This window comes from Copadichromis virginalis, linkage group LG14 (assembly GCF_057382275.1).
Source record: "Copadichromis virginalis isolate Kocher_CV1m ecotype Utaka linkage group LG14, C_Virginalis_male_GT1.1, whole genome shotgun sequence".
Lineage (NCBI taxonomy): Eukaryota > Metazoa > Chordata > Actinopteri > Cichliformes > Cichlidae > Copadichromis > Copadichromis virginalis.
This window is the reverse complement of record NC_140631.1, coordinates 17,658,649-17,679,671: the sequence shown is the minus strand read 5'-3', so window position 1 is coordinate 17,679,671 and position 21,023 is coordinate 17,658,649. Positions and strand designations below refer to the sequence as shown.

Here is a 21,023-nt window from a genome sequence, read left to right as displayed (position 1 = left end):
ATTTTTGGATATTATCCAGAAGGGTTACATGTGACATATTATATCCCAAACACTCTCCAAGAACTGCTGAATAACTTTTAAAGGAACATTAACATTGATAATATGCCATTTTCAGCCTGCCAAAAAGTGATTGCCGCCTATATCTTGTCACTGAAATACTATTTCTGCTTCAAACTTGCTGCATGTCATTCAGATGGGTCATATGTCAAATATTATATCTCAAAGAGTCCCTTAGAACTGCTGAATAACTTGTACAAGAACAATAACACTGATAATATGCGATTTTCAAGCTGCCAAAAAGTGATTGTGGACTATAACTTGTCACTGAAACAATATTTCTGCTTCAAACTGGTTGGATATATTCCAGAAGGGTTACATGTGATATATTATATCTCAGCCCCGCAAGACCAAAAAAACCCCCATTTGTTTGTGAAGCATGCTGGTCAGAGGGTCGCTGTCAATTTTTCAATGTTTTTGAAATGTTTCTTGTTTTGTATCGTTGTCTCCTATAATATTTATTGGTTGTTTATTTGTTTATTAATTCATTAATTTATGTTCGTGTTGCTGTGTGTGTTTCTGTGTTGTTCACAAGTTCAGCTTTGATTGCAATTTTTTTGTAGGATGATTCAATTATTTTGTGTTTCCTAACATGTTAGCATAGTTACTGTATGCAAAGAATTAATATATATGTTGTTCCATGGTTTACTGGTGTTGAGCTTCCGCTATACCCCCTGTTTCTGGTCTATTTGTTAGTTTATTTTAACTGGTGGTTTCTTCTTTAATTGGATGTAATTGTTATTTGTTTTTGGTTTTCATTTCAATTAATAAGTGCTGTATTGGAATGACATTTTTATTACCGTTTGTTTCGTCTTTCCTATTACTTGGTGTTCCTAATGTGTTTAAGCAGATCTCCTCCCACCTGTTTCCATTTGGCCATTATCCTTTTTTTGTATTATTTTTGAATTACAACATTTTTGAAATTTGACGTTTTATGCACAGGTTGAAAATGACATATTATCGGTATTAATGTTCTTTTAAAAGTTATTCAGCAGCTCTTGGAGAGTGTTTGGGATATAATATATCACATGTAACCCTTCTGGAGGATATCCAACAATTTTGAAGCAGAAATATTGTTTCAGTGACAAGATATAGGCGGCAATCACTTTTTGACAGGTTGGAAATTGCATATTATCAGTTTTATCGTTCCCTTAATGGTTATTCAGCAGTTCTAAGGGACTGTTTGAGATATAATGTGTCACATAGGACCCTTCAGAATGACATGCAGCAAGTTTGAAGCAGAAATAGTATTTCATTAACAAGATATAGGCCACAATCACTTTTTGGCAGGCTGAAAATGGCATATTATCAAAGTTAATGTTCCTTTACAGGTTATCCAGCAGTTCTAAGGGACTGTTTGAGATATAATGTGTCACATAGGACCCTTCAGAATGACATGCAGCAAGTTTGAAGCAGAAATATTGTTTCAGTGACAAGATATAGGCCACAATCACTTTTTGGCAGCTTGAAAATGGCATATTATCAGTGTTATTGTTCCTGTACAAGTTAGTCAGCAGTTCTTGGAGAGGTTTTGGGATACAATATATCACATGTAACCCTTCTGGAATATATCCAACAAGTTTGAAGCAGAAATATTGTTTCAGTGACAAGTTATAGGCCACAATCACTTTTTGGTAGCGCTAAAATGCCATGTTCTCAGTCGTTATTCTGCACAAACAAGAAAGAGTCATGGTGATACTGGCACAATAGGTCTTTATTGTTTTAACTACTATTCGACAGTCTTATAACAAACATGAACAACGAGAGTAGACATACTAAACCTGTAGGCATTAATTATTCCATCGTGATGCGTGTAGTCATTCGTGACTGCGCTACACACTGAAAGCAACCTTCTGATAGCGTCATAATTCGGTTACAAGAAACGTTAAAGCTCCATAAATGCATACCTTTGCCTAATAACAAAGGCATAAATGTGTTTGGGTTTTCCCCCCCACGTTATATCAGTTGCACGGAAGTAGCTGGCAACGCAAGTAATCCGGGCGCTGCAGCTTTAAGCAGCTGCGCGCGCTCCCGCGGACGGCAATCAGTTTCTGGCAGACAATCACTTTTTGGCACAACACCTGTCGTGCGATCGAACATTGCAGCCGACCACACAGCAAATATGAACGGTGGCTGTTGTGTGTGCCTTCGCTCCCTTTTCGCTTGCGCTTTGTTTAGACCCCTAAAAACGCTCCAAAGCCCTGTGACAAAATGAAACGAGGTTACCGCCCACTTTGTGAGTGCCGCAGTGCGCATGCTCAGTGTAGTAGCCGGTTATGGCGGCGGTGTGTGTTTGTCCATGAGGTGGGGGACTCCTGCTATTCTTGCGGTGTGTGACAGAGCGATCTGAGCGAAGCGCTGCCATGGCTGGAGTGTTTGACATTGATTTGGACCAGCCGGAGGAAAATGTCTCCGACGATGAGAACGAGGAGGTATACTTTAGCGGGAGACGCTGACGATTTACCGCGAAAGCTGTCACAGCAGAAACTCTCCACGCACGGAAGCTAGCTGCTTAGCCTGGTAGCCTGCCTGACAGCCGCCCGCAGGCCTTCTCCTGCAGCCGGACAGCTCAGGCCCTTTTCACACAGGGACATAGCCGAAGCTAGTGCTAATTAGCATGACCGGGATCGCGACAGAGCTGTCACCGGCTTTAATGCTAACGTGATCCGGCGATGACATGCGCACGGTGTTGACGCTGTGTCAAAGCCCGGCGCTGTCATGTTGGGAGTTGAGCAAGACGTCCTTACTTGGCCAAAGGTGCTGCAGTGATAAATGTGGCTCCGAGCGCAACAGTTTATTTTGGCAGGACTGACAGCCAGAGTGTGCACCGGAGTATCCGCTTGTTTCTGTTCTCGCTGAGATATAAAAGGCAGCAATACTCCAGAAATACACTGCATTTTTAAAATGAGGGGCTTTGAAGAGCTGCTGTCAGAGTCTAGGCTTCTTATTACAAAAACAAGAAAAAAAACTTCCAAGTGCAGCTGCTGAAAAGAAGAGAGTGCAATAAACAGCACACACTGTCTATATGTGTAAACTTTATCAAGAAAGCTTTGCTGAAAGGTCACATCAGTCTCTTTAAAGAGGAAGATTTTTTTTATTAAGGCTATTGTGCAAGAGGCTATAATTTAGGTACTGCTATAAATATTTACTGTTTTCGTGAGTGATTATTTAAGTGAGTTGTAGATCAGTTATTACTGATTGCAAGGCAAGAAAACCAGCAAGTGGAGAAGCTGTGAGAAGAAAATGTTTGGTATTTTTTGCTAAAGATTGATTGGAAGCATTAATCAATATTCAAAAGAGCTGCTGAGTAACTGAATTCACAAGAATTTATTGATGAAACAAGTAAGCTCTAAATGTAAACAGCTGTTGCCCTGCATGCTGCTAAGCTCAGTGTTAGAAATGCTTTATTGTAGTTGTTACTTAAAAACGTAGAGGACTGGGTATGTCCTTATGAAGTTAAAAGCTGAGAGAAAGCCTTAAAAACCGATGGCTCTGTCACAAGCGCCTTCAGTCCACATATTAATGTATCCTTGGGCAAACTGAAAGTTTCCCTGGGTGCATCCATCAGAGTGTGAGTGTTAGAAAAAGCACTTGGGGATAGTGAATAGTCCCGTGTGTGATTGGATGAATAAGACGTGTAGAAAGAAGCACTTTGAAGAACTTTAGTAGGAAGGCGCTATTGATAAGTACCAGTTCATTTACCATTTACACCATGGCTGCTGTGGATTCTGTTCATGACAAAAACTAAGAAAAATCCTTCACAACTTTGTTTTGTTTTCCTCTTTTTCTCCCAGGGTCAAATCGCTGATCTCATGGAGCAGTGCATTGAGTTGTAAGTTTTTAAAACTTGACTTTTGTGAGATTTTTATAACCAAAGAGGTCAAAAAGAGGCACGGGCATAATAGAAAGTCGAACATGTCTCACTGCAGCAACATGGATGACTGCGAGAAGATCGAGATATCCGAGGACAACGTCAATCAGGGCACAGAGAACATCCGACCGGAGTGCTTCGAGCTGCTGCGCGTCCTGGGGAAGGGTGGCTACGGAAAGGTAATCATTGCCTTGACAAAGCGCTCTCTTTTATTTGGTGTCTGTGATGTGGCGTCTGTTATTGCTTTGACCCGCATTTCTTAAAGCGCATCTTTTTGACATGTTGATCCCTTTCCTCCCTGGGCAGGTTTTTCAAGTTCGAAAGGTTGTTGGCGCTGCAGCGGGCAAAATATTTGCCATGAAAGTTTTAAAAAAGGTACATTTCTTCCCCTTTTCTTTGCTATGTTACCCTTCACCAATTCCGGAACACACAATCCTGTTCATCAATTAGAGCGCCTCTCATTATGTTTTATATGAACACAGCTGCATGTTTGCCATTAAACATTACGATGCTTTGGTCTGCAAACATTGGCTGCCTCTGAAGCCTGTGGCCGGGTAAGATTTCACTGCTAGTTGGTAGACTGCCATCAGCTCTGCTCTGCTGCAGCCTTGGCACTTAAAACACTCTGCCTCAGCCCATTAGACGCTGCTCGATTCTCACACTGCTTCTGCTTTATTGGCTTACGTGACCCTAGTGACACATTAAAGAACTGCCACGTTTCAGTTATTTGTTTAAACCCCTTGGCTTTAAGGCAGCGGCACAGCTCCGATACGGGGCTGTAGGGTGGCGATAGAGGCCAGGTTTCATCTTTATGAAGCATCTCAAGGTATGAAATCAGTCCTGACTTGCCCAAAATTCCCAGCTGCATACATTTATTTTCTTAAACTACAGTTTATCATCGCACGTTGGTCTGTCCTAACCTGCCAGTTGTTCCCTCCATGTGGAAAGAGATCACTGTATGAATGCAGAATTTGAGTTAAATACCAGAATTTTCCAGAGATCGCACTTACATAAAACTTCCATTCAGATTTCATGTCCAGTGAAGGAAAAGCTTAGATATTCTTCTTAATTTAAAACAATCCGATAAAGTTTGAGCAGTGATTCACAACTTGGGGCGTTTTCACACCTGTTGTTCATTGACTCGAATCAGTTTTAAACTTGGAGCTATTTCCTGTGGTTTGTTTTGTTTTCAGTATTTTCTCAAAGAAAAATCAAAGCAAACCAAATGCGTCGATACAAAACACGTGAGAATGTTCAATCCACTCATTTGCCAAATGTGTCCCTTTGAACCTATAGCTTCATTAGAAAACACATATGCGTATGTAGAGTACTGTGTAAAAGTCCTGAGCAACCCCTCATATCTTGCTTCCACTGGGATGACTTTTAAATGACCTTCTTGTTATTTTTAAAGTGGGCTTGAGGAATAGTTCTCGAGGCTGGTAAACCACGTTCTTTAACACTAAACTGAATCATTCAAGTAGTATCTTTAGGCACTTTGCTGCTAGTAGCCTGTCACAAAAGCACATCTCTTAAGGTGAATCTACAAAGATATATCAAGCTGACAGGCATAAAATAGGTTTGGTTGAAAACTTGGCATATCTTGGCATGGTGTTCAGTGTGTCCTTCAAAAAATTTGAGGAAACTTGGCAAATGGGGGAAAAAAGAAGATGCGACAGGCCTTAAAAAAATATCCAAAGCAGATGAATAGTATCTGAAAGTCATGTCCATGAGAAATAGGAAAATATCCAGCAATACTCTCAGTCATGGATTGGCCTCCCCAGATGCCGGACCTCAACATTACTGAAGCTGTGTGTGATCATCTTGACAGAGAACATCCAAAGAAGAGCTTTGAATGTCCTTCAAGAAGTTTGGACAACTATTCCTGAAGACTACTTAAAGAAACGACACGACAGCTTTCCTAACTGAGTTCAGCCTGTGTTAAAGGATAAAAGTAGTTGACTTCAAAGCTTGTTAGAATTGTACAAACTCTGCTTTTCGTGTTTCAATAACTTGCTGCATCTGTTTCCTGTTCTCTTAGTAAGATGTAAAGAAAAGAGAGTTGGCTTAAGACTTTAGTACAGCACCGTATAAAATCCAGAGTAGTCGCGTTTGCTTCAGCCTGTCAGTGTTTTGAACGTGATAGCTGAACTGCTGAACGCATCGTCATCATCCTGTGTGTTAATGTTTCAGCCTCGACTGCCATAAAACCGTCATATAATTTCTCATTTACTCTCTAGTTGGAACTTTGATTCAGGGCTGCATGTGTGAGAGTGAGAGAGGGAAAAGGCTCAAAGTCCTGAGGTTGGACTGCGGACTCCTGAGATGCTTCATAAGCACGTGTTAGTAGACTAGTTGGAAGAAGTGAGAAGAGCTGGAAATTCACATTAAATTGCACAAATCAGCCAGTTCTCATTGGTCTTTCACGCAGTGCTGAGACAGCGTAGTTGCTGAAACAGCTTTTTGGCCTTCTGACAAAAGTGTTTAGTAAACAAAAAGAAGAGTGAAGGAAGAGTGCTTTTCTTCTCTCTGTGCACATAATGATTCCCGGTGTACTCCGGTAGGGCTGCGCGTATTTTAATGCATGTTTTTTGGTTTAGTTTATAAGTTACCAGGTGATTGATCTGACTTGCTAAACTTATTAAAGTAGACTTAGAATAATAATAATGAAATGTGATTCTGCTGCTTTCATATGGAAGACCAAAAGACTCAAAAGCTTGACCATAGTGAGACACCACTCAGCACGTGCTGATTAAAAACAAGAAAACACAAATATCTCTTTAAGAAAACCCCAAACCTTGGTATTATTTATCTGACAAACAGAAGAACAGAGACAGCACACTGGACTTGATACATGACATTCAACCACTAAAACGAATGTTTCTGTCCACGAATACAAGGAAATAACTGTAATTTGTCATCTCAATGAAACATAATAGAAATGTGCTTTACTGTTTATTCTTTATTTCTATATTTTCTGCTTCATTGTAAAATAGTAAACTTAAAAATTCATGCCTAACAACAATAATTATGTTCAAACGTTAAAAATATAATTCCAGTTAAAGGGTTTGCACGTACTAGTGGATTAACCATTACATTACTACAACATTAGTAATGTAATTACAAATACTTTTAACTTTAGGCCAGCTCTGACATAAACATTACACTAATACATTTGTTAAGTACTGCACTATCCAGCTGGTTGTGTCATGTGATCCAACTCGGCAGCCAAATGCAAAATGTTTTTACTTTAAAGGGTTTCGCACTTCCTGGCGACAGCAGTGAATTGACTGAGTTCTGTCTGTGCAAGATATCAAATATGATGGGCACGCTTTGCTAATTTTACTTTCATATTGCAAAATCCGATGTTACAGCATTTTATTTTGAGGAACTTAAGTGTTTAATGGACACAGAAGCAGCTTTTCAAACTAAGAACATCCACGCTGTCGTTTATTTTCGGGGTACAAATTTAGCCACTTGTGTAAAATGTTATCTTTTACTTACACTGTGACTCACATACATATATAGTGTCTCTGTGTCGCCTGGATTGGTGGCGTGTTGTTGGTCAAGCTTTTGAGTTGTTCTGCCCACCGTACTGCTGATGACTAAGCTGAAGCCCTGAGTCTTACAGTGAAGTCTTGTTATTTTCTCTGTATTAGTCACGTGGGACAAACAGGCAGTGACCAAAAATATGCTGCATATAATGCTGCTGTGTCTGCTTCTTAAATAATGTCGATTTGTTCATTTGCAGGCTATGATTGTGCGCAACGCCAAGGACACAGCCCACACCAAGGCGGAGAGGAACATCCTGGAGGAAGTAAAGCATCCCTTCATTGTCGATCTCATCTACGCCTTTCAGACGGGAGGGAAGCTATACCTCATCCTGGAGTATCTGAGTGGTCAGTGGAAGCAGTACACTCACATATACAGAGCATTAACATGGCTCCTAGCAGGCACTCTTCTTGTATCTTACTATATGCGTGAAATCTCTGTCTGCCTGTGAGCTCCTCCTAAAAACCAGCACGAGTTGAGCAACCAAAATTGGCACATAGATGCGTCTTACAGGGGATTTATGCTTCAATGGGAAATCTACGCAATTTACCTTACGTCGCAACCTCAAACCCCTCTGAAACCTCGCACCAGATAAAATATAAAATTACCAGAAATATAACTACAACAATCATATGACCCCCTCAACCCTATGAGCAAGTGTTTTGGTGACAGTGGGAAGGAAAAACTCCCTTTTAACAGGAAGAAACCAGGTTCAGTGTAAACATCAGATCTGAATATTGTAAATACACTGAAATCAGAGTTCTTTGCATTTTATTTTCCACCCTTTTTTCTTTTTCCTTCTTCACTCTCTCATCTCTCCAGAGTGCTCTCACGCTGTCTTCAAACTGTATGTAACAGGATCTAATGCACACATCCGTTACACTGTAGCTGTCTGGTTAATCATGGATTTATCTCTAATGTGTCTGATATTAGATAATGTTATACTATTTCATTTCGCCGTGAGGCCAGAGAGGAGTGTCCCAAACAGTTAATGTGCAGGGGTTAGTGTGAGGGGTCACAGCAATTTCCCTCGCCCGTCTCGGTGCGATGGAGGCGTAAAGGTTTATGGAGGTTAATATACGAGTAGTGTGAGTCACATAATTGTGGTTTAGATTCCCGAGCAGAAACGTTTGCATCTATCGGACACGAGAACCTGACTGTCACCTCTTCTTTCTACTCGGCTGTTCCACACGGGTCAGACATTTAGGAGTGTGCATATATGGCTGTTAGTAGCATGAACATGTGTTCACCTGTGCAGGAGGAGAACTCTTTATGCAGCTGGAGAGAGAGGGCATCTTCATGGAAGACACAGCCTGGTGAGCATGACGACGCACTGAAACACAGATTGCAGGATGAAATGTTCGGATTGTTTAAAGATGATGTAATATCTCAGAGACCTCTGTTATAGATGTCGACAGTGTGAATGAGTTCATTAGTTCTGTTACACTGCAGATAAGCATAAGCAGCAAAATATATGCTTTGTCTTTTCTTGTCTGATGGCTCAGATGCAATGTGGACCTCAGACCGGCTTAAAGTTTTTCTCTTTCTTTAGTTTTTACCTGGCAGAGATCTCCATGGCTCTGGGTCACCTGCACCAGAAGGGCATCATCTACAGAGACCTAAAGCCCGAGAACATCATGCTTAACAGCCAAGGTGAGATGGGAAATGGCTAAAAAAATCAAAAATGACCTTAAGATTTATAATGGCAGCTCTTTTTCAATGTATATGTTAATGTGAGGCTAATGTTTTCCTCAAAGGTCACGTAAAGCTGACAGACTTCGGGCTGTGTAAAGAATCCATTCACGACGGCACGGTCACGCACACTTTCTGTGGCACCATTGAATATATGTGAGTACACTTCTTGTTTTTAATTAATCTCTTATCCAGCAATGAGAGTCGCTCTTCGTGGCCGCTCGATGATCTTTGCTAAGTAATATTGCTGCACCAGTAATAAGCACTCGCATTATCACAGGGCTCCAGAGATCCTCATGAGAAGCGGGCACAACAGAGCGGTGGACTGGTGGAGTCTGGGCGCTCTGATGTACGACATGCTCACAGGAGCGGTCAGTTAAACATTAACAGCCTGGAAAGAAAAAAAGCTTTCTCATTGGCTCTTATTAATGGACTGTTATAAATATGAATCCACATTAGCGACGGTAGAGTAACCTCAGCTCCATGTTTTACTGCAGCCGCCTTTCACTGGTGAAAACCGAAAAAAGACAATTGACAAGATCCTGAAGTGTAAGCTCAGCCTCCCGCCGTACCTCACACATGAAGCTCGAGACCTCCTAAAAAAGGTATCAAGAGGTTGTTTTTTTCCCCTCCTGTTAGTTCGTCTTGTTATTGTCTTCTTATTTTTATTTCTTCCTTTTTTGCAGTTGCTAAAGAGAAACGCTTCATCGCGCCTGGGAGCGGGAGCAGGAGACGCTGCAGAGGTGCAGGTGAGAATATGCAGCTGGATGTCGGTGATGAGTCGCACCAGCTCTGCCATGAACTACTCAGTGCTTATCTATAGATGCAGAGCACACATATTCCATCTGTTCATTGCGCTTTGTGCGTGGTTGTGCCATAGGGTCATACCTTCTTCCGACACATCAACTGGGAGGAGTTGCTGGCTCGGAAAGTGGAGCCTCCCTTCAAGCCTTTTCTGGTGAGTACTCGAGCGGGAAACTGCAAGAAGTCCTACGTTTCGGGAATCGCAACCTCTCCTGTTTCAGACGTGCTCGTGTTGCTGTACTCCCTCACCTGCGTGTCCTCTCTTCTGTCTTCGCAGCAATCGGCTGACGACGTGAGTCAGTTTGACTCAAAGTTCACCAGTCAGACGCCCGTCGATAGCCCGGATGACTCGACCCTCAGTGAGAGCGCCAATCAAGCCTTCCTGGTAACTTCTGACTCAGGCTCTGTTAGAGTTTTCAGTACTCAGTCCATATGCAGCATCTCTTAAGGCTCAAAGGAGGACAGTAAGGTGTCATCTTAATGATTTCTCAGTTGTTTTAGGATTTAATGGTAAACTGTAAAGATTATTAATTATCACAGGGCAGAAATAAATCTGAGACTGACAGTCGCTGCACTTGGCTCGGTAGTAAACGAGGATTCCTCTCATTAGTTTTGTCCTGAACACGACTTCGTCTCCCCTGACCTGTTTCTTTCCCTGCGATTTAGGGTTTCACGTATATCGCTCCATCGGTCCTGGAAAACATCAAAGAAAAATTCTCGTATGAGCCAAAAATCCGCTCACCCCGACGCATCACGGACAGCCCAAGGACACCGCTCAGGTAATGTCAGCGTGAGAAACGAGCATGTTTGTGTTGCGACGGACGATCCTCAGGCTGATGCCTCTGGTACAAATGCTTTTCATACAGAAGTAACATTTGCCAGATATCATACCGCACTAAAAGTATGTTTTTTGGATAAAATGATCACTTATGGTCTTTAGATATAGTGCAGATTCTCAGTTGGCAATTAGCTTAAAAATAAGTTAAAATAAATATAGTTAACATTTTATTTTGTAAGTTGTGGTGCTTTTATTACAAAAATTAGTGGCATGATGTCCTGTGATAAGAGGCAGCAGATCATAAGTCCTGCATGTCCCAAGGTGAGTCGGCCTGAAGCTCAGGAGAGGCTGAAGGAGAACACAAGTCAGTCCTGACCTAAGTGACTGTGACATGAGCTGCATGAAACATCAGGTTGTTGCTCCCGAAGGAGTTTCTATAAGTTCCTAAATTCAAGAACTTACTGTGTTTTTCCAGCTTGGAGTCAGTTTTTACTCAGTGAGTTCAATAAAGACATGAAAGGTCCAGCTGACCTCCTGTGTGTTAGTTTAGTCCGATGGTTTTAAGACTGCATCTGTTACTTAGATGAAGATCACACCACACTTTGACAGTAGTCGGTGCTGAAATCCTGCTGATTCTCCAGGGTACAAATACTTTTTCTCAGATCTCTCTGGTTTTTGAGGAAGCTCAGATCTTTCAGTGTGTGCCGCAAGATGCTGGATCTTGTACCAGTCTGCATATTTAAACCAGTGAAGGGCAGGATGTCTGAGCAAACTTAGTGATGTTCTCCATCTCATCTGCTCGACTCCACACTCCTGAGATTCTCCCTCAGACAGTAAAGAAACATCTGTCTCTATAGATCACTGTGTACATGGTGTTGCGATCAATAATCTTTTTTTTTGTTCTCCATCACAATATTTCGTCAGTTCAGCTGATAAAATCACTTGAAGTTCTTGTCACTGTCTGAATTTTGCCCTTTTTCTGCTGTTAAAATGCAGAAAATAATCAATCTGCCGTTTTTCATCATTCACCTGTTTCTCCTCTGTGCTTTCAGCCCGGTCAAGTTTTCAGGGGGGCACTGTTGGCATCGGAGCCCCCTCGTTCCCAGCGGTGGACCCGGTGTCCTCCAGTCTCCTCAAGACCAGGCCATGGAACTGTCCACCCCAGAGCAGATGGACATCACAACCAGCACCGAGGCCTCGGCCCCTCTCCCCATCCGTCAGCCTGCTGGGATCAACCTTGCTCAGATGAAGCAGCAAGCCTATCCTGTCATGGCCAAACGGCCCGAGCATCTACGTATGAACCTATGACCCCGCCGCCACTGTTTAGGAGAGTATATTTCTTGACTGTTTTTTTTTCTTCCTCCCACTATTTTTTTAAGAAACAAAGCAAAAAGAAATGGATGCTAGAGACAATGAAAATCCAAAATTGCACATCCACACACTACATATACTGTCAGAACCTGCAGTTTGTGCGTGCATTTGGGACTCCGGCGTGCTATGGTTAAGTGCTACCAACGATATCACGTCTCACCACTTCCGACACCTCAGGTCTGTTGACCTTCGTCTTCTACCCCGACCCCACCCCCGCTCAAATGGACTACAACAGGAGATGCTTGGAGGAGCTGCAGCCTGTAACGTGTCTCACGGTATGCAAGCAACTCAAACTGAAATGCAGTCGGCTAGAAGATATCCAAAGTGCTTTACGCTGTTTAAAAGTGGGGGGAGGCGAGCTGCTTCTATTGGAAGAATTTGGAAAGGACTTCTCAGATAAAACGCTTCCTGTCTCTGAGTGAAAAGGTATGAATTTATTTTTAAAAAAAAGAAGGATTAAGGAAATTTTCTTTGAGTAGCAGATAAGAGGCGGCTCTGGTGATGATGAATATAGCTTTGTCTTAATAAACACATCAACGATGAACCAGAGAGCCTCGATTCAAAGGAGTAAAACCCCTGTTGACTTTTACAATCTGAGCGTCAGTGTTATGGATGACGTGTGACATGGTTCATTTGGCGTGGGATCCCTCCCTCAGTTATCCACTCTTCAGGCACTACCACACTATGGGTTGCATCAGTGGGGTTAGCCGGCACGTCACCAGGTGCACGAGCCTCATTCAGCATTAGCGTGAACCACTGTCTCTTCCCCTACCGTCACACAAAACAAACTGATTTCGGTGCTGCTTTCTTTGACCCTCCCTCCTCAGTCTTACACCCAGCAGGAGATGCTGCGCCCCTGCTGTTTTCAGGACGTCGGACCTCACCTGACCCGTGGAATGATTCACATCGGAGACTGCGGCACCAGTTGATCTGGACTGTCTGCCGTTTTTATGCTCCAAAAGCCTGGAGCAGCATTTACAGCCTCCTTGCCTCTGCATTAACTTGTTAAGGAGCAACATTTTAGAAGTCTTGGAAAGCAAGAAAAATTATAAATAAACTGTAAAAGAAATACAAACTGCCGTGTCGTGTTTTAATTTCAAGAAAAGCACCGGGAGACCTCGTATGTTTGCATATCGTTTAATTACAAAGTTGTGCTGCGAGCACATTTGAATGTATCACCAGACATCTGATCAGTCCGGTTTCCTTTTCTTTTGTAACTGGAGATTTGAACTCATCACAAACACAAAAGGTGCAAAGTAAAAAAAACAAAAACTAAAGTAATTAAAAAAAAATTATAATTCTTTTAAAGATGGAGTAGTTTACCACTCAAAGACTAGCTTATCAGGAAATAATCTGAAACCTCTACTAAAAATCTTCACTGATTCCCAAACAAAATCAAAACAATCACAGCGCCCTGATAATGCTGAAAAAGCTGAATCTCAGCTGTTTAAAAAAAAACAAAAAAAACGTGGCCACAAATGAACATGAAAGGCCCCACGGTCATTTGAAGTAGTTCATTTAATGTAAACTATGAGGGACTGAACAAAGACGTGGAAAAAAAACAACAACATAAAAACATACAGTTTACAAAACCATTTGAGTTCAAAGGTAGCCGTACCCTCACACGAACCCTGATTGTGCACTTCTGCTTTCCTATCTGACACAGTCGGACTTTCAAGTGCTGGTTTCAGAGAAATTCATTCATGAATGTGTGTACAGTATGAAAAACATCAGAAAAAACACGCTCGTCAAGTTGCACTCCAAAGGCTGCTGGTCTGAGATCTGAATTGTTTGGTGGCCATTAAATTCTTTTTCCTTACAGGCAACGGAAAGTAAAACCCTTATCTGCCTGCTACAAATATGTAATGATAAAAACTTGGGAATGAACCACCTGCCAAAGAGATACACTTCCACTCTTGGGCTTGTGAGATCACATTGAAACATTTTTTTAAGGAAAGCATATCTGTGTATGGCTCTTCAAATGAAGCATTATATAATAATTTCTCATAAACATAATTTTCAGTGGAATATCTACACAGGCATATAGAGGACATTTTTACCAACCATCAATGCTGTATTCCAGTGTTCACAAATGTGTCAAAAAAGCTGATTGATGATAAAAAAAAATAAACTTTTTCCAGTGATGCTGTCACAGCTGAAAAACACTTGGCTAGTTTAGTGTTACTTATAGTCTCAAAATGGTTTTAATGCAACTATGTGTACTACTCCCTTCAAAGAGCTGAGTGTAATGGAAAGAGGAGTGAGAGACCTCTGTGCACAGCTGAGTACGAGTACATCAGTGGGTCTAGCTTTCAAAAGAACAAAACAGATGTCTCACTGGTCCTTGATTGGCCGCTTAGTTAGAAAGTACTCATCAGAGCTACACTGTCTTGATCCATGCTCAATCATCCAGATAAGTAAATCCCAGAAAGTTGATTCCGTTAATCTGGAAGCTGTATTTTTGGGGTCATCCAAGGGACTTCTTCCATCTCGGCTACATTTGCATGATAACTGAAGCTAGCACCATTGACTAACAATGACCAACGCCATTTTTCTGGGCCATGAGAGCTAGGCTGTGCTTGTTTGAGAAGGGAGTAGTACACACTGTAGCACAAAAACTTATTCAAACAAACAAGGATGCTGTGAAGATGTCTAAAAATTATTTTTCTTTTCAAGTTAGATGGAAAAAAAAGTGCTTTTCCTGCAAAAACAAGGACCTTTCTAAGTGACCACAAATTTATTATAGCAAAAGCTGACCGTACTGTCCCAGCAGGTGCATTCAGCTAAGAGATCCTCGATATGCACTGCAAATGCAGACGGACGATATAGTTAAATGCCTACATCAGGTTTAATATGTGCTGCATCAATAATCTATAAATCGGGGGAATGCAGTCTATTATTATCTGGGGCCTAGCTGAATACTGAAGCATGCCAAGTATACTGTCTGGTGAAAAATCACACCAGCTGTCTTTGGAAGCTTAAAACACCTTTACCTGGCAGACTACTAAAAACCTAAATGGTCCAACAGTGAAGAGTGGCACTGACCAACAATGCAATTCCATTTTTAATTGGTCCTTATTTAAGAAACACATTTATAAAGCAGTTTAGATCTCACATATCTCACTTCATGTAACCACAGATGGTTCGCAGTATGCAATTTAGAGTCTTCGTAAGGAATATGCACTTAGCTGCCCAATCAGAAAAATAACTGGCGTATGAAAGCAGCCATATCATTAAGTGCAGCTTTCTAAATGACAGTAGATTTGTGAAAACGAGTATTCTTCATTGTAACTTCATCTGCAAATAACTAATATTCCCTGCCTTCATTTTTTAACTACAGTGCAGCTCAGACTAAGCGGTGGTTTGTTTTTTTTAAAGACTTAAAAGCTAAATAAGGCACAAATTACTTTACTGGAAAAAAAACCTACTCAGAAAGTAATTTTAAGAAAATATTGAGAGGGAGGTAATTTAGCTGGATTACTACACGGACTGAGTTAAACTGCATATACTTAGGTCAGATTTAGTGCTTCTGCGTATCCTGACTGTCTTTCCCTCGAGTATCCTTTTAACGTAGACCAAACAAAGGTGTGGCAGGTGAACGAGTCTGTCTAAAGTTCTTCCTTTACAAGATTTCTTCTGTGAAAGGTTTAGAAAGGATGATGTGCTTCTGCCATTTGGGGTAAAAAAAAAGAAAAAAAAGAAAAACTGCGCAGAGCAGCATAGCCTGGCCATCCGAGCACGTTTAAACGAACCCAAAACATGACCTAATCTTTGACTGAGCTCTTTTTGGTTAAGCGATTTCAAGCAGCAGGATATATATGAGAGCCAAATCAAGATAACTTTGTAACTATAGTCTGAGGGTTGTTTCAGTTTTGAGTACAATATCATTTACTATTAGTGAGATTAATGACAAAAGATAAAAATAGTGAATATCTTCACGTATGTATAATTCAGCGTGACAGAAGCAAAGCGTGGGGGTAAATGCTTTCTGAATGTAGCAGCTAGAGCAGGGCCGGAGACACGGGATGTATGAGGATGGAAGTAGTTCAGCAGTTTTTGGTGTAGTAAATGAAGGTCGAGTGAACCAAAGAGTGCCTGCGGTGTAGCTGATCGTGCGTTCTCCTCAGTTCACTCTGCACTTCCATGCAGCCGGGCTCTGCTCCTGCAGACGCCTCATTTTCTTCCCTAACCACACCCACCAGGCTAAACCCATCACAACACAGACCACAGACTCCACGTAGTAACCGTCCAGTGTCGTCACACAGACGCCGCCTTCCTTCACACACAGCTAGAGGTTTGAACATGGGAGAAAGAATTATTTGAACTTTTAGAGCATTATAGAAGAGAACACACACACCATCTTGCCCCATCCTCATCGTCTGATCACTTACCAGAGCCTCTTCAGAAGAGCCGCAGCTCTGCCCAGCAGCCCCCTGGCATTCCTTAGAGGTCAGCGGATCGACCAGCCACAGAGCCACAGTGGAAGGCCAGTTTCCTCCGAGGTTAGTGACCGTGTTCAGCAGGGTCATGTAGGTCCCGCCGATAAGGGGGTCACTCACTTTGGCATGGAAAGCCATGCAGGCCACATACATGCTATACAACGCCACCTGGAGAATAATAAACAAAAAACAGAAGGTTAACAAAGTTCTTTCAGTCTACTATAACCTGATTTTTCTTGCTTAATTATCTTATTAATTCAGTTTTGTTGGCAAATTTCTAAAGGACTGCAGTCCTGTATAGTGTTTGTTCAGGTAGGCCATCAAATCCTCAACTGGCAAATCAGCTAATGATTCACCTGGAACTTCTCATCCAGCACATCCTTGTCACAAGGGGGCAGCCGCAGAGGGGAGTGTCTCTGTCGGTGGACTTGACCAGCGGCCTTTTGCTCCCCAAGTGAATGTTTAAGCCACTCTACTGTTAACCTGCATACATTTTCTGCATATCTTGATGCTGCTTTGCAACCCATCTCCACTCAGCTTCTGTTTTCATGCTCTGTATAACCTAATCAGTCCCTGTTGGCATTGATGGCTGCTCTGTTATGTGCTGGGCTCTTGCTCCTGCTCTGCCACAACAGAGCCACACTGCCTGATATCAATTACAGCAGATGGAAATAAGAGTCTTCTTTTGACTACAGCGGCTAGTAGTCTTTTCACAGAGGCAGTAAGCTGGAAGACACTGTAGCACTCTGGACTAGAAAATAAGAACAGCAAAGAAATTGCAAACCTGATGCAATGCATAGCTGAGCAGCACTACGGCATAGTAGTAAACTGGGAAGGCTCCTTCTTGTTTTACGCTGGGAGTCCACCACACTAGCAGAGCAAACTCCAATCCGATAAGCAGCCTGCAGCACAGAACAAGATCGTTTTAGCTTTCTGTTTACTGAATGTGTGCGTAGTGTGTGCAGAATGCGTTACCACCTAAATGGGAAGGCCTTGTAGAAGATGTCCAGAGGTCTGGGCCCTGCTGTGTATCTACTGATGACCACTGGCAGGAAGATCTGGAGAGGTACCATGGGCACTGCTAGCAATGCTAGCTGCTCTTTGGGAACTCCAGCCTCCATCAGCTTCAGACCTGTAACCGCATCTGCTGCAGAGAAACCCATCTGAAACACAAAGAGAGTGGAAAAAATTACATTTCCACCTGGCAAATATCCAAAAGTGACACCTTCATGTATCCAATAGTGACCAATTACCTTAGCAGTGAGAAGCAGGAGACAAAAGGTAAAGACTGTTGGCATCTTGATGATGGATAATAGCAACTTGTAGGTTTCCATGACACCCTGTGTTTCCTCCGGGGTGGTAGTCGTTCTTCTGCCACGTACATTTTCCCTTTTAAAGATGGCAACCAGAGTGGTGGAAATCAGGAATACCACACCCCAAAAGAACAAGAAATCTGCACCGGAGGAAAAAAAGACCAAAACTGCTGTTTATTCACCAACAGAAATATATTTGACTTTTTTTTTTAGGGGTTATGGATAGAAAGTACCTGACAAGGTAACAATGCCGGTGTCTTTGGGCACTATTCTGAGGTATTTGTTGCAGAAGTCAGGAGACTCCAGAGCCAGAAAGAGCACATTTCCCAGGAAGTAGCCAGCTGTCTGGCCTACAGAGTTGCATGTAGATGCATAGCCCACATTTTCTCTGGATAACATAGTCAGTGCCCAGCCATCCACAGCTATATCCTTAAATAACGAGGAGGTAAAGAAAGGAAACGCCTTTTATTTATCGATCTAAATATCTGTCTGTATCATGGTGTTTAAAGAAGCTTACCTGTGTGGCTGCCAGGAAGGCAAGCATGAAGAAGACAGCAGTAAGCGTAACCACATCTGGTCCTCCCTTACTCTGCAGCAGTGACTCAACCTTTGCAGAAAGGTAGAGCATGAAGAGGCCCAAGAGGTACTGTGTGGGCACCAGCCATGACTTTCTGCAGAAACATGAGGAAGACATAATTAGGAGAAGGAAGCGCAGTCTAGAGATATGAAGTGTAATAACATGGATACAGATTAAAACATCAGGGTAATCAGCATCCAGATGTATTTCTTACCTCCTACCAAACCTACTGAAGTACAGAGCATCCACCAGGGGTGCCCACAAAAGCTTGAGACTAAATGGCCAGAAGACAAAGCTGAAGAAGGCTTGGTCTTTGTAGCTGACATTCTTACTCTGCAAAATCAGAGGGATGCTTCCACCCAGTCCAAGAGGAATCCCCTGCAGCACATAGAGAAATAGAAGCAGCGACACATTCCCCAGCTCGCCGCGTATCCCAGACCTGCGAGGCGACCCTCGCAGCAGAAGAGAACCCTGCTCTCTTTCGTCTTCTATCCCCGGCTCAGAGAAGTCACTCTCCATGTCGTTTATGTTTTCAGGTGGGAGGGTGCCACCCACCTGCTTCCTCTGCCTCCCGTTCTTGTGTCTGATTAAATTTGAGGACTCCATAATGGATTAGTGGGCCTCAACCCTCCAGTCCTATCAGCAAATCTTCAAAAGGAGATGAGTGAAAACAACTGATACAACTAAACCGATTTTTAGTTGAAGCTGCTATAAATGCCTTCAATCATTTAGTTTGTACAGTGACAGCATTATGGGAAGCAGAATCATGCTGATCAAAGCAGATAGGTTTATATTATTTTGCAATGGAGAAGCAGTGAAAAGGTGCAGTGAGCAACAAACAATGAAATGGGGAATTCCTTGGACTGAACAATTCTGATGAAGACGAGAAAGTGAGTTTGTGAATAACGTTCAAATTACGCTGCATGCACATGGCAACACATCAGAAAAAAGATGACCACATACCAGTGCGCCTGTGCAAATACTTTGCATTAATCATAAACTGTGGCAGTCACTCATTGTTGGGGTTGAAGGTAGAACTGACGACTGCATGGAATCACAAAAAATCAAAATCAAACTAAGTTAAACCCTGATCTATGATAAATAAGGGTACAGTAAAGAGAAATAAGTCCAATGGAGATGCTAAGGTTCAATATATTCAGAGTACAATAACACGCAGGGTCCCGCTCTCATCTGAAAACTATCAAGTGTTACAGAAAAGTAGAAATAAAACACATCAAATCAATATAAGACGTTTTCAAATACATACAAAGCACATGTAAGTTGAAAAGGTGAAACACATGAATTTAGACATACCTGGTGATGGCAGCATGCCAGATCATAAAACACAGGCGGTTGAATCACAGAATTAATCAACGGAAAAATCAGCTCATTCAGTTTTTTCATTCAGAGGTAAGAGACATCTTCATAAAGACGAGAAAACACAAGGAAATGAAAAGCGTTTCACTTATAACTCTCACATCGGTGGACATCAACACAGCCGAGCAAGGAAATGCGACAAGTACAGCTTACAAATGTGTCCGGCGCCTACAGCTGACGTGTCAAAATATGACTGCATGTAGTTCCGCTTCAGTGTACGTAACGTCTAAATATTGGTGAAAAAAAAAATACACTCAAGCGGAACTACAGTTGGTATCATTCACATAAAGCATATTACATAAAATGTAAAATTAACTTTAAATAAAAATCAGACCTACAAAAAATAATGAACTGTTAAGTTCTAGTTTAGTGCTGTAAATAAATGCAGTGAGTACAAATGTCAAATTAAATCGCATAATTCATATAATTATAATAATCATATCATTTCTGTCAATTTTCTGTCATTCAACCCCAGCTTTTAACACTTTTTACAGGGTTTTGTGTGTGTGTGTGTGTGTTTGTGGTTTGTTTTTTTGTATTTGTTTTGTTTTTAGTCACAGTTTACACACAACCCTGTTTTTTCTCTTTTGTGTGTGTGTGTGTGTGTGTGTGTGTGTGTGTGTGTGTGTGTGTGTGTGTGTGTGTGTGTGTGTGTGTGTGTAGTAGTAGTAGTAGTAAACTACCGAGACTATAAACAATAAATACTTTTTGGATAAAGCATATCTCATTTTAAACCCATCTTATTTTAATTTAATATTTCGTCTCTACCTGAATCTCTTTTGGCTGTAAACTTGTAAGAGTGAAAATTTGGTTTAAAAGAATCACCAACAAACCAAAAACAAAATTTGAACATGGGCGAGTGCTTTGTGCAATAAACTTAATTGAATCACAGTTTTTCCACAGTGTTGTGATTCTAATCATACACAGTGGTTTGGATGACTTTTCCACATGCAGCATTAGGATAGTGTTGCTGCAGTTCAACCTCTTTCAGTGTGCAGTAATTAGTAGTTTGCCTAACAATGAATGTAATGATCCATAATGCATATTAATTAAGCTGCTGTATTATTGTATGCTGCATGGCAGCCCTGGATTATGTTAACCAATTACGAAATTTTATTCATGCATCATTATTGAAAGCCAACAATCACGCTTCTTCTCATTCATCTTTTAGACTGTAGGGTGAGTTGAGCTACTC

At 41.7% G+C, this 21,023-nt stretch overlaps 2 protein-coding genes across 3 annotated transcripts; one reads left to right on the top strand and one right to left on the bottom strand.

The window, feature by feature from the left end:
• The first annotated feature begins 1,762 nt into the window (after positions 1-1,762).
• On the top strand, positions 1,763-13,835 carry rps6kb1b (ribosomal protein S6 kinase B1b). The gene is made up of 15 exons (XM_085429643.1): positions 1,763-2,489; positions 3,852-3,889; positions 3,987-4,107; positions 4,235-4,303; positions 7,677-7,824; positions 8,736-8,793; positions 9,030-9,130; positions 9,235-9,325; positions 9,450-9,540; positions 9,667-9,774; positions 9,856-9,918; positions 10,050-10,127; positions 10,251-10,358; positions 10,640-10,752; positions 11,804-13,835. Exons 1-15 carry the CDS (start codon positions 2,421-2,423, stop codon positions 12,057-12,059), a joined length of 1,512 nt encoding a protein of 503 aa, XP_085285769.1. The 5' UTR covers positions 1,763-2,420; the 3' UTR covers positions 12,060-13,835.
• slc33a1 (solute carrier family 33 member 1) lies at positions 13,622-20,882 on the bottom strand. Of its 2 annotated transcripts, XM_085429641.1 has the most exons (11): positions 19,982-20,882; positions 19,766-19,872; positions 19,415-19,495; positions 18,666-19,099; positions 18,392-18,545; positions 18,108-18,303; positions 17,815-18,014; positions 17,540-17,724; positions 17,346-17,463; positions 16,514-16,729; positions 13,622-16,410 (listed from the first exon to the last, which is right to left on the bottom strand). In XM_085429641.1, exons 4-11 carry the CDS (start codon positions 19,055-19,057, stop codon positions 16,246-16,248), a joined length of 1,626 nt encoding a protein of 541 aa, XP_085285767.1. In that variant the 5' UTR covers positions 19,058-19,099; positions 19,415-19,495; positions 19,766-19,872; positions 19,982-20,882; the 3' UTR covers positions 13,622-16,245. The 2 variants fall into 2 exon arrangements, with proteins under 2 accessions (XP_085285767.1, XP_085285768.1); XM_085429642.1 differs by lacking the exon at positions 19,415-19,495 and having other exon boundaries at positions 19,766-20,882.
• Between the last annotated feature and the right edge of the window lie 141 nt (positions 20,883-21,023).

What these genes read in the sequence shown, in the direction of transcription:
- rps6kb1b (XM_085429643.1), top strand. Translation starts at nt 2,421, where the DNA reads ATGGCTGGAGTGTTTGACATTGATTTGGACCAGCCGGAGGAAAATGTC. An exon ending in CATCATGCTTAACAGCCAAG is followed by an intron (nt 9,131 to 9,234) that starts GTGAGATGGGAA and finishes TTTTCCTCAAAG; the next exon opens with GTCACGTAAAGCTGACAGAC. An exon ending in GAGACGCTGCAGAGGTGCAG is followed by an intron (nt 9,919 to 10,049) that starts GTGAGAATATGC and finishes GTTGTGCCATAG; the next exon opens with GGTCATACCTTCTTCCGACA.
- slc33a1 (XM_085429642.1), bottom strand. Translation starts at nt 19,057, where the DNA reads ATGGAGTCCTCAAATTTAATCAGACACAAGAACGGGAGGCAGAGGAAG. An exon ending in TTCAGTAGGTTTGGTAGGAG is followed by an intron (nt 18,546 to 18,665) that starts GTAAGAAATACA and finishes ATGTTTCTGCAG; the next exon opens with AAAGTCATGGCTGGTGCCCA. An exon ending in CGGCATTGTTACCTTGTCAG is followed by an intron (nt 18,015 to 18,107) that starts GTACTTTCTATC and finishes CCTCCGGTGCAG; the next exon opens with ATTTCTTGTTCTTTTGGGGT.